The 16,127-nt window shown below is 37.2% G+C and overlaps 1 protein-coding gene across 2 annotated transcripts in view; it reads right to left on the bottom strand.

Annotated features, from left to right (window-relative positions):
* Window positions 1–327: 327 nt before the first annotated feature.
* Window positions 328–16,127, bottom strand: part of TCERG1L (transcription elongation regulator 1 like) — a 184,201-nt gene continuing 168,401 nt past the window's right edge. Inside the window, exons 12-13 of one of the 2 annotated variants that reach the window (XM_026670660.2) lie at window positions 8,015–8,133; window positions 328–1,454 (exon numbers count right to left, since the gene is read on the bottom strand). In XM_026670660.2, coding sequence (XP_026526445.1) covers window positions 1,298–1,454; window positions 8,015–8,133 — 276 coding nt within the window. In that variant the 3' untranslated portion in view covers window positions 328–1,297. The remainder of the gene's footprint in view (window positions 1,455–8,014; window positions 8,134–16,127) is intronic. The other variant, XM_087964295.1, reaches the window with a different exon arrangement.

The raw sequence follows: 16,127 nt of genomic DNA, 5'->3' as shown, positions 1-16,127 counted from the left end.
GTTGCCAAGTGCCCAAATTTTAATTTTGTGAGCATGGGGATGCTGCAATGTTTTTAAAAGTGGGGACCAATCATTGGTCATTTTTTTTCAATTATAATTTCAAAGAATCACTAAATGAATGGTGCAAATTGAGGACTACCTGTCATCCGAGATGATTTGAACTGTAGAAGGTTGCCTTCTTCTGGAGAAACTAAATTAAAGAATGTTGGCTAGAATTAGAAAAAGTTTTCCCCTTCCATACTTATTCTTCAGTCTTCAATTAAATAGATTAATTAAAGTTGTGATTTTAGAGATGATTTCAATCATTTGGTAAAACAACATGACCAATAGTCTTAAAATATTTATTAATTAAAAAAAGATTAAAATCTTTGATTATACAAAGATGAGACTGATCTCATGCAAACTCTTCGCATACAATAAAAATAACTCAAATATTAGTAGGACGGGTTTACAAAATAACTTCTTTATAATAGCTTTTAATATAGAAGTGCTGCTCGTCTTGATGTGCCTAGAGCATTTTGAGAATAATTTAATTACAAAGCTTTTTTTTTGGTAAAGATTTATACACTGTTCTACAGGAAAGATGCCAGGATTTTCACATCTTCACTATGATTACAATTAATACCCTATTACTACTACGACTCAGAAAACTAGACTTAGACCTATGAACATTGAATAATGATTTCTTCAGTATCACTGGACCTTTAAACCATTTACTTATTTATTTTAATGTACAAAGCTGCCGAAACATAACTGTGCAGCATTTTTTAACCACTTTTATTTGGGAGCAAGTGTTGGTAAAGTCAACAGGACTTATTTCCAAATAAATGTGCAGAGAAGTATAGTGTTACCTTTTATTTTTCTTAAATGGTTAAAAAAAATCCTTGATATTATTATGGATGGCATCTGCTTCTGCTTAATAACAAATCATGCTGGATTTCAATTTTGTGTATATTACAAATAATTTTCATAAATTATTAAAACAATTAAGGGACTGAAATATCATGTAATTAGAAACGCATCAAATTTGAATGTTGTACAAAAAGAGAGCTTCAATATGAAACATTAAGTCTCTGAGAATGAAATATACTACAGATTTCTGCAGTGCAGTCTTCCATATACAACAGACAGAAACTTTGTGTGCTTAGATGGCTCTTCGGATTTTCTGACTTTTTTTCCTTCCTCTAATTGCTGGGAGTAAAAAACTCAAAAGATGATATTAAAATGCATGCCACTCATCTTCTCCAACCATAGATGCCCCAGTATTTGACTTGTATTCTTATTGCAGGTTTCCTTTTTATCTCATTTTCCGTAGCCTTATTCTGTTCTCTTTGTCTCTCTTTTTAAGGATAAGTATGAACTGGTTGAAAAAATGCTCTTGGTCTTTCTTTTTCTGAACCAATCGAAAACGTTGATCTGTACCATATTTCTCTGCAAACTCCTTAAAGGTGGTCCTAGAATGGGAAAGGAATAATCAAAGAATAAGCAAGGATTCTCATACAACTGCAAGCTGGGTCAATAGATGCTTGTGAATGAAGGCAAATATATGTGTCCCATAATAATGTTTCAGGATCCAGTCTGGGTAGGTCAGGGGTATCAAACTCAATTTCATTGAGAGCCACATCAGGGTTGTGTTTGACATCAGGGGGCCAGGGTGGGTGTGGCTAGGTGGGTGTGGCCAGCTTGTCATCACTCATGTTGGGGCGCCTGTGGGGGCCGGAGTGCTCTGCCAGCAAAAATGGGCTCGTGATTTCCATTTTTGGCCGAGCTGGCCTCCTGCAACTCTCTGCCAGTGAAAAGGGACCCAGGCCTCCAGAGCTCCATTTTCACTGGCAGAGGCACCATGGGGTGGTCCTTTGCTGTTTTCCAGCAGGCTAGATCTAAGCATCTCATGGGCCAGATCCAGCCCGCAGGCTTTGAGTTTGACATCCTTGGGGTGAGTCATCAGGATCTGAGGTTTGGATTCTGCAATTGATGGTTATTGTCAGGATTCTGGTAGTCACCCCAAATTAAATCATGAGTCTTGAGCCAAACTTCCAAAACTTCAAAGGATTTAGTAGGAATTAACATGTCCGGCACTGCCTGGGTGTAGCTGACTCTGAGACTCATAATTCATTTTCACCCTTGACCCTGGTTTTTCCCCAGCCTCTGGGTATATCATAATTCATATTCTCCAATGAGGCACATCCATAGCCAAGAGTCATCAGCCATGTTCTCCAGTTAGAGTTTCGCACAGCAGAAACATCAGTCACCTACTTACTATCTCTAAAAAACTATGTATGGAATGCACTTTCGATTTCCAAGCTGCTGCACTGCTCTTTCAGACCCCTTTCCCCCCTCCCTTTCTGTTGGCAACTCTAAAGAGATCATAGAAATATTTTATGAGTTGACAGTTATACTCTTTGGCTCTTTCTTAAACACACAGCCTTTTTTTTTTTTTTTCTACTGAAACCATTCTTACTGCATCTTTTCCTTGTCACAGAGGTGAAAAGAAAATGGAAATATTAAAGTCAAAAATCTCGAAAATTCATTGACCTGCTTGGCTTCTCATCCTAAGTCAATATTCCACTTTCACATAATAGACTCATTTATTGATTCATGGAACCTAGAGGAATAATTAGTTCACTGTGGATGATCTAACATAATTAAGATTAAGATGGGATTCTCAAAAATTAAGAGTTTAAATGGTTTCACTAAAACTTGCCAAACAACATGGCTTCTTTCCTTCCATAGCAGCATAATATTTTAAAAGGCTAAGATTTACATCAGAACTGGTGAGTCAAATATTTTTTTATTCTAAAGTGTGACTCTCTCTGGAAATATGGAGGATGGGACCAGTACTAACATATATAGGAGAATTTGTGAAATAATTTGTATGGCTAAATAAAAAGTGTGTATGGCATATGGAAATTCTAGCTTAAATTTCAATGGTTGGCTTTATGTAAATTGCATTCAGGACCACACAGTTAAAAACCTGTTCTTATTGTGTGTGTGTGTGTGTGTGTGTGTGTGTGTGTGTGTGTGTGTGCTTTACACATACAAGGTCCATAATAAATAGGCAGAACTTTAATCACATGAGCAAGGCAGACATCTTGATTTTTGATGACCCTGCTTCATGCCGTCATGTAGTAATTTTTAGGCACCCCATGAAAATCACAGAAAGTGGGGAATTTAGAAGGGATTGTTGTATTTAAAGGGTCATATTTTTTTTGAAGCATTGCAGGAAAAATGGATGAATCTAATGATTCTGATCCCTTTTTGAAATAACTTTCCACCCCCACCCCTGGTTTCCCTAGGTATATTTGCTTTCTAGTAGCTTGAAAATATTCAATTCAAGAAAAAAGGACCTTTCCCCCCATGATCTTGACAGAGATAAATATCATATTTCTAGAGTGTAACACAGAACATGTTTGTTTTAGCTTAAAAAGTGAAGACTTGCAAAGTGTTCCTGCTAGAGATAATAAAATAGAGATAATAATTGGTTCACTTTACAATACAAGAAGCTAGTTTTCTGCAATATTAAGTGTCCGCCTGGGGAATTATCTTAAACTGTGAAAATGTATTGTACGTGCTCTCATTTCTGGTCTTTGACTGAAATAAACTTTGACTTGACTTGAGTAACTGCCACATGATATTATTTTTAAAAAAAATGGAAATGAAAGGAGGTGCTGACCCAGTGATTAGCGCACATGCCCAAAACAAATAAAATGTCAAAAACATCCAGGGTTGGACTTAACATTCAGTGATAAAGGATATGAGTGTAGATAGGAAAGGGCATAGATAACATCTTATCCATTTGATTTCTTGCAAATTGGTATTTTGTGATTGTCCTAGTTGTCATGGCAGCATTTTGCAACTATGTGATTTTAACATTCCTAATATTTATGTGTTCTCTCTCTCTCTCTCCCCCCCCCCCCTTCAATTCAGCTTTTGACTCCTGAGGACTACTTAGACAAGTCTTTCTCATTTTCTTGGCAAAATTTCTGAAGTATTTTGACACTGCCTTCTTTCTAGGGTTGCTTAGACCCAGCTACCTTCCTGCCTAATGCATGAATAGAACTCACATTTTCCCAGTTTCTGCTTGTTGCCTTAACTACTAGACCAAACTGTCTCTAATTAATTTTTAATACATTTATATCCTGGATTTTGTTGGAACTCAAGCATATAGCAGTCTGTCCTATGTTTCTTCTCCCATAACTATTGTGTGTGACCATAGTGGTGAAAAGACAGTAACATAGTGAAACCAATAATCAAAAAACCCTCAACAAATTGAAAAATAGCTATATATATATATATCCCCACAGAATCCATCATATGTGCAGTAGAATCCAGCCTAACTAAATTAAATACAGATGAAGCTGATAAAATAAGACACCAAGTTACCAACATCTTATGCACAAGCAAACCACCAAAAAGCAACTTACAGAAAAATGAAATCAAAGCACTACAAACCCTGAAAAGAGATAGCAGCATAATCATCCTCCCAGCAGACAAAGGAAATGCCACTGTAGTAATGGACAGAAAAGACTACGAAACAAAATTGACAGACCTACTCCAAGACTCCACATACAAACCCATAAACACAGACCCAACCACATATCTGGAAAAATTAACCAAGAAGAAAATTATAACCAGCCACATAAGCAAAGAGATCCAACACGCGATCATACCCAGAGAGAAATCTTCCAGATGCCCCAAACTATACGGCCTCCCAAAAATACACAAAGAAGGCATACCTCTCAGACCCATAGTCAGCTCCAGAGGAGCACCACTACAAAACCTAGCTAAACACCTAGCAAAAGAGCTACAGCCCCATGCTGAAACAGCAGCTTCTCATGTAAAAACTCATACCACTTCTTGGAAATGATCAAAGATCTACACGTGGAGCAAGAAGATCTGCTTGTAAGTTTTGACGATGGTTTCACTATTCACTCAAGTCCCAATAAAGAGACCCTTGAAATCATCAAAAATAAATACCAACCAGCTAAACACCTCATGGAACTAACAGAACACTGCTTAACCAACACATATTTCATATACAAAGGACAAAGATACAAACAAATAGAAGGAGCTCCCATGGGATCACCACTGTCACCTGTCATTGCAAACCTGTTCATGGAAGAATTGAATCCAGAGCCCTGGCCAATGCCATCCTCAAACCCAAACTATGGTTAAGATACATCGATGACACATTCGTGATTTGGCCCCATGGACAAGAAAACCTAAACAATTTCCTAACACACCTAAACAGCGCACACCCCAAAATCAAGTTCACCATGGAAACAGAAACAAACAAACAACTACCATTCCTAGATGTACTAATCTACAAAAAAACAGATGGCACACTAGGACACACCATATACCAGAAGAAAACCCACACCAACCGCTACCTCAACGCCCAATCCCACCACCACCCAGCACAGATAAACTCCGTGGCTAAAACACTAATTACCAGAACCAAACGCCTGGCAGACAAGACACACATTAAGACTGAACTATGCACCCTGACTAAAGTACTGACAGCCAACGGCTTCCACAAAAGCAAAATCACCAGCTTGATCCACAAAAACACACTGAAACATAATAGAGACCCAGAAGATGAACAGACCTATGGAACAGCTGTCCTGCCCTACATAAGAGGTACTACAGACAAAATTAGTAAGGTACTACACAGACATCACATCAGGACTGCCTTCAAAACAGACAGAAAAATAGCAGCCATCCTTAGCAACCCCAAAGATAAAATTGACCTGGAAAACCAAGGCATATACGAAGTCCCCTGTGCATCATGCCCGGCCACATACATTGGACAGACCAATAGAAGAATAAGCACCCGCCTGGATGAACACAAAAATGCAGTCAAAAGCTGGAACACACTTCCTCACTAGTCCAACACATGGAAGCCACAGGTCATAGCATCAACTTCAATGGCACCAAAACCCTGGCCACTATAGAAAACCCTAATCACAGAATCATCAGAGAAGCCATAGAGATTGAAAAAGACCAGAAAGCATGAATAGAAGAGATGATTCCACCAGGCTGTCAATCATTTGGAAGCCTGCACTCACAAACAAAAAAATCTCCACACCACAAGCCAGGCAAACACCTGGGCACAAACAGATCCCCTGATACCTCCAGCTCAAACACATCCCAACCAGGCACCCAGATGAAACCCAGCTTCCTAACTAATGATAGCCGTCCATTTACCCGAAGCCAAGCTGCACTAAAGACCTCCATTAAAGCAACACAATGCTGCCAGCCAATCAAGATACAAAAGAGCCAAAAACAGACAGAAGATATTAGAGACACCAATCAAGCAGAACACAGCAAACTCCGAGACCAATAAACACAGACCAAGACTCCCAACCAATCAGGATGAAGAAAAAACCATTCTGGCACAGCAATAGGCTGCCCCAAATTCAAATCTGAAACCACTGTAAAAGTCTGACTCACAGACGGACACAATACAGAAGCCTGATGATGGCAGATGAGATTCTGCTGAAACGTTGCTACAACTTTAAAAGAACTACAATGACGGGAAAATACCCAACCAAGCCGAACACCATACATGTAAGTACCCGAAAACTTAAGAAATATATATATATATATATATATATATATATATATATATATATATATATATATATATATATATATATATATATATATATATTCTTATTTCATCTTTAACAAAATAACTATAATGGTGCAGTACAAGTCAACCTTTTAAATTATTATCATAGCTACTTTTATTCTCATAGGTATTGAATAATTCTTCAATATTCTCCATATACAAAAAAATATAATACATTGTTAAAATCTGAAAATTATTCCCTACATTAACATAGGGAGGTTTATAAAATTATTCAAACAATGAGCAAGTTTTTCTTTATCCCTGTAATATAAATCTGTCATCATAAAGTATCTTGATGATTAATAAAATTACAAATAAGAATCATAACTTTATAAACGATTCTTAGATCCTTCTTTCCATGAAAGATCATGGAAAACAGCTAAACAAAACAGGCAACATTTTAAAATCTTACGTTTAGTGTGCAGTCACCATTATGAATGATAAATTCTTATGTGAATATAATTTGGAATTTGTCAGAAGGCAGAAAAGACATTACTGATTTTATAATATAATAAAGTGTACTTGGGCATACAGCAAGCATTAATCACGCTTGCAACTGGATCTGCTACTGCAAAGCATAATAAAATACAGTAATAGATTTTGACTGTTCAGTATATTTTATATACTGAGATAATATATTTAGTTCAACTTGCTTACAATGCATGACAATGAATTAGATCTTCATTAACTATTGATTACTGCAGATATCAAATATGTTCTTGACATAAATTAAGCACTTTCTCCATGTATTTGAATACAGAAACCTATACTGGACATGGGATTTAGCCTCTCTTGTATAATTTAGGGCTTAATAAGAAAGATTGTGGAGATGGTTGACACTAACATGTAGTCAACCTTTCAAAAATTGGGCCTTAGCTGTAATAGAATAATGGAAGAAAATCTGGTATATTTTCTTTGAAAAAGGGAAAATGGGTAGAAAATAATAAAGAGTAGAGTATAATAAGCACTACTGGTTCTAAAAACTTGTCTATGATTTGAGTTGCCACTGAACGTACCTTTATGTATTGTACCATCTATTAAAAGGCTGGCAAAATATTACAGTTCTATCATGTAAATTTAGGCAACTATGATGGAATAGGGATTAATGAATATTTTTTTTAAAAAATCTCTAAAAAATTCACAAGGTCTAGCAGTGGGGGTGTCATCTCTGAAGTATCAGAGTCTTTTGCAAGAATATTGAAGTTTGTGAGATTTGATAGTCTCACACGGTCTCAGAAGATGTCATCAGAAGATGACAAATATTTGTGTCCAGAACTCTAAGTGATACGTTCATATTCAGAAGCTTGATTTCTGGCATAATCTCAGTTTAGTCACAAATCCACATTCAATTAGGACTTGTATTTGAAAGTTGCTTCATACCTCGGTGACAATTTAGATTCCTCAAGCAGCTTTTTAAATTCTTCTTTGGCTAGCAGTAGTTTGTTTTTCTTTTCCTTATATTCTTCTCTTATTCTCGTCTTGACAAACTGCTCAAATATCTTAAAGAAAGAGGAGAGGAGAAAGGAAGGTTACAAAACACCATTAAATGAGTTACCTGTGAAGACAGACATTTCTTTAAAGCTACCTTTGAAAGTCTGTTGTAACAGAGTTTATTAAAATTATTTTATTGTCCCTCCCACAACTGTATTTTTTATTTATAGGCACTGCTTTCAGATCATGTCATGTAAACCTATAAATAAAATTCAAATGAATAAGTTCCTTCCTGAGGTCTTTGGTTTAAAGATTTCTGAACAGGTGGAGAGGTCTACTAGAATCACAGTACTACTTGTAATAGTAAGATTACTGTTTTAAATGAAGGGGGAAATTCTAAACTCAGCCTACAACAACAGTACAAAAGAATGATTTTTGCATTCTAGTGATACTTGCTAGAAGATTGGCATTATGTGGTGGCACAGTGGTTAGAATGCAGTATGGCAGATAGGGATGAGCTTCAGCCAGTTCGTGCCACTTCAACCGAACCGGATGTTAATTTTACATCTGATCTGGTGAACCGGTAGTTACAATGATTGGATGGCTCCACCCACCCTGCCCCTCCTCTCTCAGGAGTCCCCACGCGGCCTGTTTTGGATTGCAGATAAGTGCGGGGCCCATGTGGAGGTCTGCAGAGGGTGAAAAACGGGCTTCCCAGAGGCTCCAGAAGTTGGAAACAGGCCTGTTTCTGGCCTCCACAGAGCCTCCTTCTGAGGTTGGTAAAATGAGGACCCAGATTGTTGGGCACAATATGCTGATTCTGTAAACAACATACAGAGTGCTGTAAAACATTATGAAGCGATATATAAGTTTAAGTGCCATTGCTATTGCTACTTCATACGATGATCTTTCTCATCTGAGAACTTGCAACAACTTAGGCCTGTGGTTGCCATTTTATTTCCTGACTCAAACCCATTATCCAATAATCCTTTGTTCGCAATACAGGTAGTATATTTTAAGTCAATTTAAAGTCCCTGTGATGGAGTAATGGCTTTGTAAGTTGTTACCTGAAGAAAAACTTTTATTCAATTTTGGGTAATTTACCCAGATTTGGAAAGCAGCCCCTTACACTGTGAATATAAAAACTGCTTAACTAAATTTTGGGTAACCTGCATAGAATGTGGTCAATTTTGTATTTGGCTCCTGGGTCTTTCATTTGCAAAAAAAAAAAAAAAAGGAAGGCTTAATTATTTTTAGTTTTACTTGATGCTGTCTCTCCATATTCCCACAAAGAACCTCTAGTCTAACGTGACATACAGGTGGTCCTCAACTTACAACAATTCATTTAGTAACTATTTGAAGTTAACAATGGCACTGAAAAAAAAATGACTTGTCATTGTTTTTCACATTTATGATCATTGCGCCATCCCCATTCTCCATGGTCATGTGATCAAAATTCAGATGCATATCCTGGGGTCATGTGAGCATCTTTTGAGATCTTCTGACAAGAAAATTCAATGGGGAAGCCAGTTTCACTTAACAATTGTGTTGTTAATTTTATCAACTGCAGTGATTCCCTTAACAACTGTGATAAGAATAATATGGGGCAAAACACACTTAACAAATGTTTCACTCAGCAACATAAATTTTGGGCTCAATTGTGGTTGTAAGTTGAGGACTAGCTGTATTTTGGCAACCTGCTGTCCCAGAAACATATAATAAACATTGAAGAATTCTTGTTTCTCTATACTTAACACTGAGACTGGTACAATTTCAGCAAAAATACTCTTACCCCCTTTTTATTCATTTTATAGCTATGGATTGCACAATGAAGTGTCTTAGAGAAAACACAAACTTGAAATGAATATATGTGATGTGTTTGTGTGTACGTATATTCTTCTGTGAAGATATCTGTTTAGCTTTAGAGTTTTCAAATTTTATTTTTAGCCTTCACAGGAGAACATTTATCTCCAAGCTAGTAATTACACTTTCATTGACTTTCAGGAGTTGTATATATTAAACTATGAACGGGGATGGGGATTAAGAAACTTGACTCCATTTTAATGGATATACTTTCCAATTTTGAAATGTGACACACTGAAATAAACCCATTATGGAATTCAAAAAATAGTAGCCACAAAAGAAATATCATTCTAATATATGGAAATGATATATTCAGCAATGAAAATGAATGGTGTAATAAAACATTTTGTGGGGGATGCATATCCTCAGTCAAAACTGCATATTCCAGTTCTATATTCTATGGTGAACAGCCTTGCAGCCTCAAATTTCTTCTTTGGTCATTTTGCATTGGGTTGGTGAGTTGTCTCCTATAAAGGCTGAACTTTAAAAAAAAATAAAAAATGATTCAGCTGTATTGACTGCAATGACTCAGCACCTGATTACATTACTGCCACATACTCTGCTTGGGCCTCTCTTTAAAGACTTCCTAGAAGATTAAGTTGGTACTGAATGCAGTGGCCCAAGAGCAATGGCCTCCAATTAGCTCCTAGGGACAATTTGAAGTGCTGGGTTTATCTTGTAAAACCCTCTATGGCTGGCGCTAAATTGCCTGCGGGATCATATTTTACTATTGGAGTCAGCTGAACAACTTTGATCAGGCTGGGAGACAAACTTGACTATCTCTTATTTTGGGAAGTGGAGTTGAAGGCTAAAAGTATTGAATTTCTGTGATAAGGTTGGCCCTTTGGAATGGGTTCCCATTAGAGATCTGCCTGTTTCAACATTATTGGCTTTTCCAAAGAAGTTGAAAACAGCTTTTCCATATTGTCTTTAGAATCTCAGCCAACTTATTCTTTTATAAAGTTTAATGAACTTGTAAGATTTTTTTTTACTTGACAGTTATGTTTTTATCACTGTGAGCTTCCAAGAGTCTTCCTTGGTTGTGCTGGGAGATGAATGAATGAATGAACGAACAAACAAACAAACAAACAAACAAACAAATAAATGAAAGAAGGAAGGAAGCAAGCAAGCAAGCAAGCAAGTACTGGCTGTTTTTTCTCTAGCAGGTTCAACACAACAATGCTTTTCAATTCAATTCAATTTATTGCAGTTGTAGACCGGTATATATAATTTAAGAGTTAAAATACATCTGTAAAACAAAGTAACAGCTACAAGTGAGATCCAGGATACAGCCTACATTAAATTATAATGCAAAAACTAAAATTATATTAGTTATCTACAATTATGACACAGTCAAAGCATCTAAAACTATTAATATCAACAAAGGAAAAATATCAGGTGTTTAAATGAATCAGAGCTACAAAAAGGCATTTTGCTGTACAAAACCTAGCCACATGCATTATAACAAGGTGTACTTCATCTATGAACAGTATCTCGCCATGGCCAAATTCGGGTGACCAGGATATCCCTAATTAGTGGTAGTATGAATCTGATTCAGATGTTTCCATACAAGAAGAAGTGAAGAAGAACATGTCCTGCAGTTTCCACCTCTCTGGAATCCCAGGAGCAAAGCCTTCCAGCCAATTTCTTTTCATATTTACCATCCAATACTGCAGAGGGGAGAATATGGTAACCCAGCAATGATGAAATATTGGTCAAGTATTTTGCCAAGTTTCTACTTCTAGTCCAAGTGACAGGAAGGATGTTAAAACTGTCCCCTCATCCTCCATTCTCAGAAGAGGGAAAGCAATTGTGGAAGGAGCAAAAGAAACAGAGGAATCTGCCAATAAGGGGCCCCGTTAACCACTATTCAAACAAAGCAGCTGGCCATTACTGTCATCAAAATGGAGGAAAGATTTGAAATATGGGAGAAAAACCTTTCCAAGCCAGCTTTATTTCCAGCCAGTTTATCCACAGGAGACAAGTGGTTAAAGGCTGAAATGCGGAAAAGTGGTTATTATAGTGTAGTTCATAAGGGAGAAAGATCAATGAACAAGTAGATGTGTATATGAGTCCATTGTGTATGTCTTGTTCAAATTTAGCAGTAAATGATGTGATAGGTTATATCTGGCTATAAACTGAATTGTTTTCACAGGGATCATTTTAATTGAGTGCTTTTCTGCATGATAGTACTATTCTTTTTTTTATAACTGTAGGATAGTCATAGTTAATTTACTATGACCTTTTCAGTGTAACTGATGTGTGAGCTGAGACAAAATGCCAATATATCAAGAGAAAGTTCAATGCACAATCCAGTTTCAATCCACCTAGTCCCAGAATAACCGGTTTCCATGGAAAGATTGGAGAGGAAACAACTTGAGAATTGTTCTAAACAACCAATATAAATACAAGTCATTTCAGGGCCAGAGTTCAATATTATGTATATGTTTATTTTAATGAGCAAATGAACTTCACATTAATAGGCACTTGGTGAAAATCTGTGTTTAAAAGTTACGGCTAATTGCAACACCACCATTCATAACTCCCCTGCTTTAGGCATTGGTATAACAATATCACTTACTGTAGACTTATATATTGCTTCACAGTGCTTTATAGCCGTCTCTAAAGTTTACAGAGCAGCATATTGCCCCCAACAATCTGGGTCCTCATTTTACCTTCCTTGGAAGGCTGGGTCAACCTTGAGCTGGTCAGAATCGATTAGCCTGCAATGCGGCAGAATTAGCCTGCAATGCTGCATTCTAACCACCGCACCACTACAGCTCATATTGGGGGGAAACCAACATTGGTGTAAAACCAGTGTTCTCAACTTCACCATCTTTAAGATGTATGGACTTTGATTCCAGAATTCCTCAGCACAGTGGATGCAGAATTCTGAGAGTTGGTCCAAACATCTTTAAAATGCTATAGTTGTGAAATACTGGCCTAGAAGATGCAGAACTAAAATTCAACAATTTAGAAGATTCCAAGTAAAACAGTATTTTACTATTTTAGATTCCATGTAGAAAATAGCTTGCAGCATAGCTTAATAGTGCTGGGAAAAACCTGTCAACAAGGATGGAATGTTTCTTCTAGACCAGGGGTGTCAAGCTCGCGTCATCACAGCATCGGCAGCATCACATGATGTATTGGGACTTTTTTCCCTTCGCTAAATCAGGCAGGGGTATAGCCAGCGTGTGATACATCTGGCTCATGGGGTGCAAGTTTGATAGCCCTGTTTTAGACCAATAATGAAACAGGCCAATAGTTTAGGTTTCTATAAGTCTGTACCTTTTCATAACATATTTTTACAGAATACAGAGTTGGAAGGAACCTTGGAGGACTTCTGCTCCCTGTTCAAACAGGAGACCCTTTACCGTTTTAGACAAAAGGCTGACCAGTCTCTTCTTCAAAGCCTCCATTATTGTAACACCAACAACTTTTCCACTGGTTGATTGTTCTCACTGTCAGGAAATTTCTCCTTAGTTCTTTGGTGCTTCTCTCTTTTTCAGTTTCCATCTGGTGTTTCTTGTCTTGTGTTCAGGTGCTTTGGAAAATAGGTAGACTCCCTCTTCTTTGTGGCAGCCCCTCAAATATTGGAACACTGCTATCATGTCACCCTTAGTATTTTCAAACGAATGTCCAAAGGATGCATAACTGATGAAAAATAACTTCACTCGATTGATTCTGTTATGTGCTAGCTAAAAACTCGAGGACTTCTGTCCAAAGGAGATTTGTGATCCCTCATTGGAATCTCAATGAGAGAACTAAATTGATCCCAGGAAGATGGTTTCAACAGAAATTCCCAAAGAAATAATTTGGCATTCCAAATTCAAGGCTTGACCTTGGCCAAGTGGCTTTTAGACCCACAGCATGGCATGCTTAGATAAGAAAGTTTACTGTATATTAGGATGAAGTCTTATAAAATCATTGATTGTACTCTGGTAGTTTAAGGAAGTGGATTCTCTCTTATATCCCTGGATGGTTAAAATTCATTGCCTCTTTCCTGCTAGTTTCAGAGGGTTGCCTGCAGTGCTTTGCCTGGACTTGAAGTTGAATAGCTGTTGTTATACAATTGACATCTCTTCACTGAGAACCACAGCTCTCAGTCTGAGTTTCAGAGGGAGCAGCAATGTTCATTGATTTCCCCTATGATTCCAGCTTCAACATGCAGGCCAGAATGAACTTAAACAACTTCACAAGAAATCCAATAAATAAACTAATATTTATTGAAGAAACTAGGAAGCCTTAGCCAATAAATTCAATCAATTAGCCCTTTTGCATTTTATTTACAATGTTTTTTTTTCAAAATTACATAATTTGAATCTCCTTTTTGAGTCTTGTCTTCATCCATCCATCCATCTTTTCCATCTGCAACTGTTACATTTGCTATTATGTTGCTTTTAATTAACTGTGCAAGAACTGAGTCTTATACCCTCAATGTAATGCTTTATGCATGTGTGCCCAAATACACACTTATACACCAGGGAATCCTTCAGAACCCTGCAATGAGTAGACCTAGGAACTTCAAAAATGAAAGAGGCCTTAACTGAATAATTGAATAACAATAATAATGTCTAGATCAGTACTGTATGCTATTTATGCTTGCCAAATTGATGACAGCATATTTTTGAATATTTCTGGGAACATGAATGAGAAGGTTCTATCATGTTTTGCTTTGGAGTTCCACAGAAAGCTGGATGGCCACAGCTTTTTAATGTTGTTATACACTGATCTGAGGAAATGGAATAGCCTTATCCCATTTTACATGATAGATGATGAAAATGACCTTTGGCACAAATTAGGTTTTTGTTGCTGTTTTGCTTTTATACCAGTTTTATTATAGTTTTCTAGCAAGTGGATATTCAAGCATACATGAGTAGTAAAATTATATTAAAAAATATTAAAATAGTAGAAAAACCAATCTAGAAAATAACACAATGAATACGATTAAAAACCAGGAGGCCTCCAAAATTGAGAAAACTAGATGTCTGATATCCAAGTTTCTTCCAACAAGCGAGATGCAGCTACAGCCATGGCAAATAGATTTTGCTTGTGCTTATGAGAAATTGAGTTTTTTCCCAAACAATCATCTTTACAAAAGATTGATCAACCCAAATATAATAATTTGATAGATTCTTTGGATCAGAGCCACCATGTTTTACAAACATAAGAACAGAAAATACATTTTTTCATATGTTTTTTTTTTTACTTTCAAGTTTTTCTAAAGCACATGCAAAGATAAAACCCTCACTTAGAATTTGGTAAACAAGCACATTTTAATTGTCAAAGGAAACAGCCTTCCTTGAAATCAGAAGGAGATGATCACATAAAATTGATAAAATGGCTCTTTATTCCAAAATCTAAGCCCTTAAGAGGCAATATTATGTCTATAAACAAAGTTCACCCATTGTGATGACCCAGGGTGGGATACCAAACAAAGACAGTCACAGAAAACAGGCGAAGCCCCTTTTATTCCTTCACTTTGCTTCCAACCTCCAAATATCTTTGACAGAAGACAAAAAAAACTCCCATACAAACAGTTGCACGAAGAAGGAAAAATGCAACACAAACCAGGCATGATAAGGGATGGAGGATGTCCACAGATAACACACACTGGGAAGGACATCAAACTCAGAGAGGAACTATAAACTAGAGATATTTACACGCTTTGTTTCCAGCGTTCGCCAGTACACAGGTCCAAACTCTTATTCAGTTGTCACAGCTGCAGCCCATGAAGAGAGGATCAAGGCCCTTTCCTCCTGAGGAGACCACGTCTCTCCCTTATCCTCTCCTCCCTGAATGCCCTAAGATGGATAGGGGATGGGCCTGGGTCCTCCTCTGACTGCTCAGCCAAGCCTCCTCCACAACCTCTGGAGCCACATTTCCACTCCCTGTCGGTTGTTCAGCCTCTCCCTCAGAGTCAATCTCCACCAGGGGCATGACACCCATTGAATGCTGATAGAATTGTAACATCATTCAGCTTCCCCCCAATGACTTTGCTTGTCAGAAACCAGCTGGGGAGGTTGCACATGGTAAACACATGTCCTGCAATCATCATAAGTATATATCAATTGCCAAGTGCCTGAATTTTGATCACATGACTGTGGGGATACTACACTGGTTGTAAGTATGAGAACAAGTGCAAGTCACTTTTTTCAGTGCCATTAATAACTTTGAATGGTCACTAAATGAACAATAT

The sequence above is a fragment of the Notechis scutatus genome, chromosome 4, assembly GCF_049901735.1.
Source record: "Notechis scutatus isolate UNSWTSFEM ecotype Mainland chromosome 4, rNotScu1.2, whole genome shotgun sequence".
NCBI classification, from domain to species: Eukaryota; Metazoa; Chordata; class Lepidosauria; order Squamata; family Elapidae; genus Notechis; species Notechis scutatus.
This window is presented reverse-complemented; position numbering and strand designations above follow the sequence as displayed.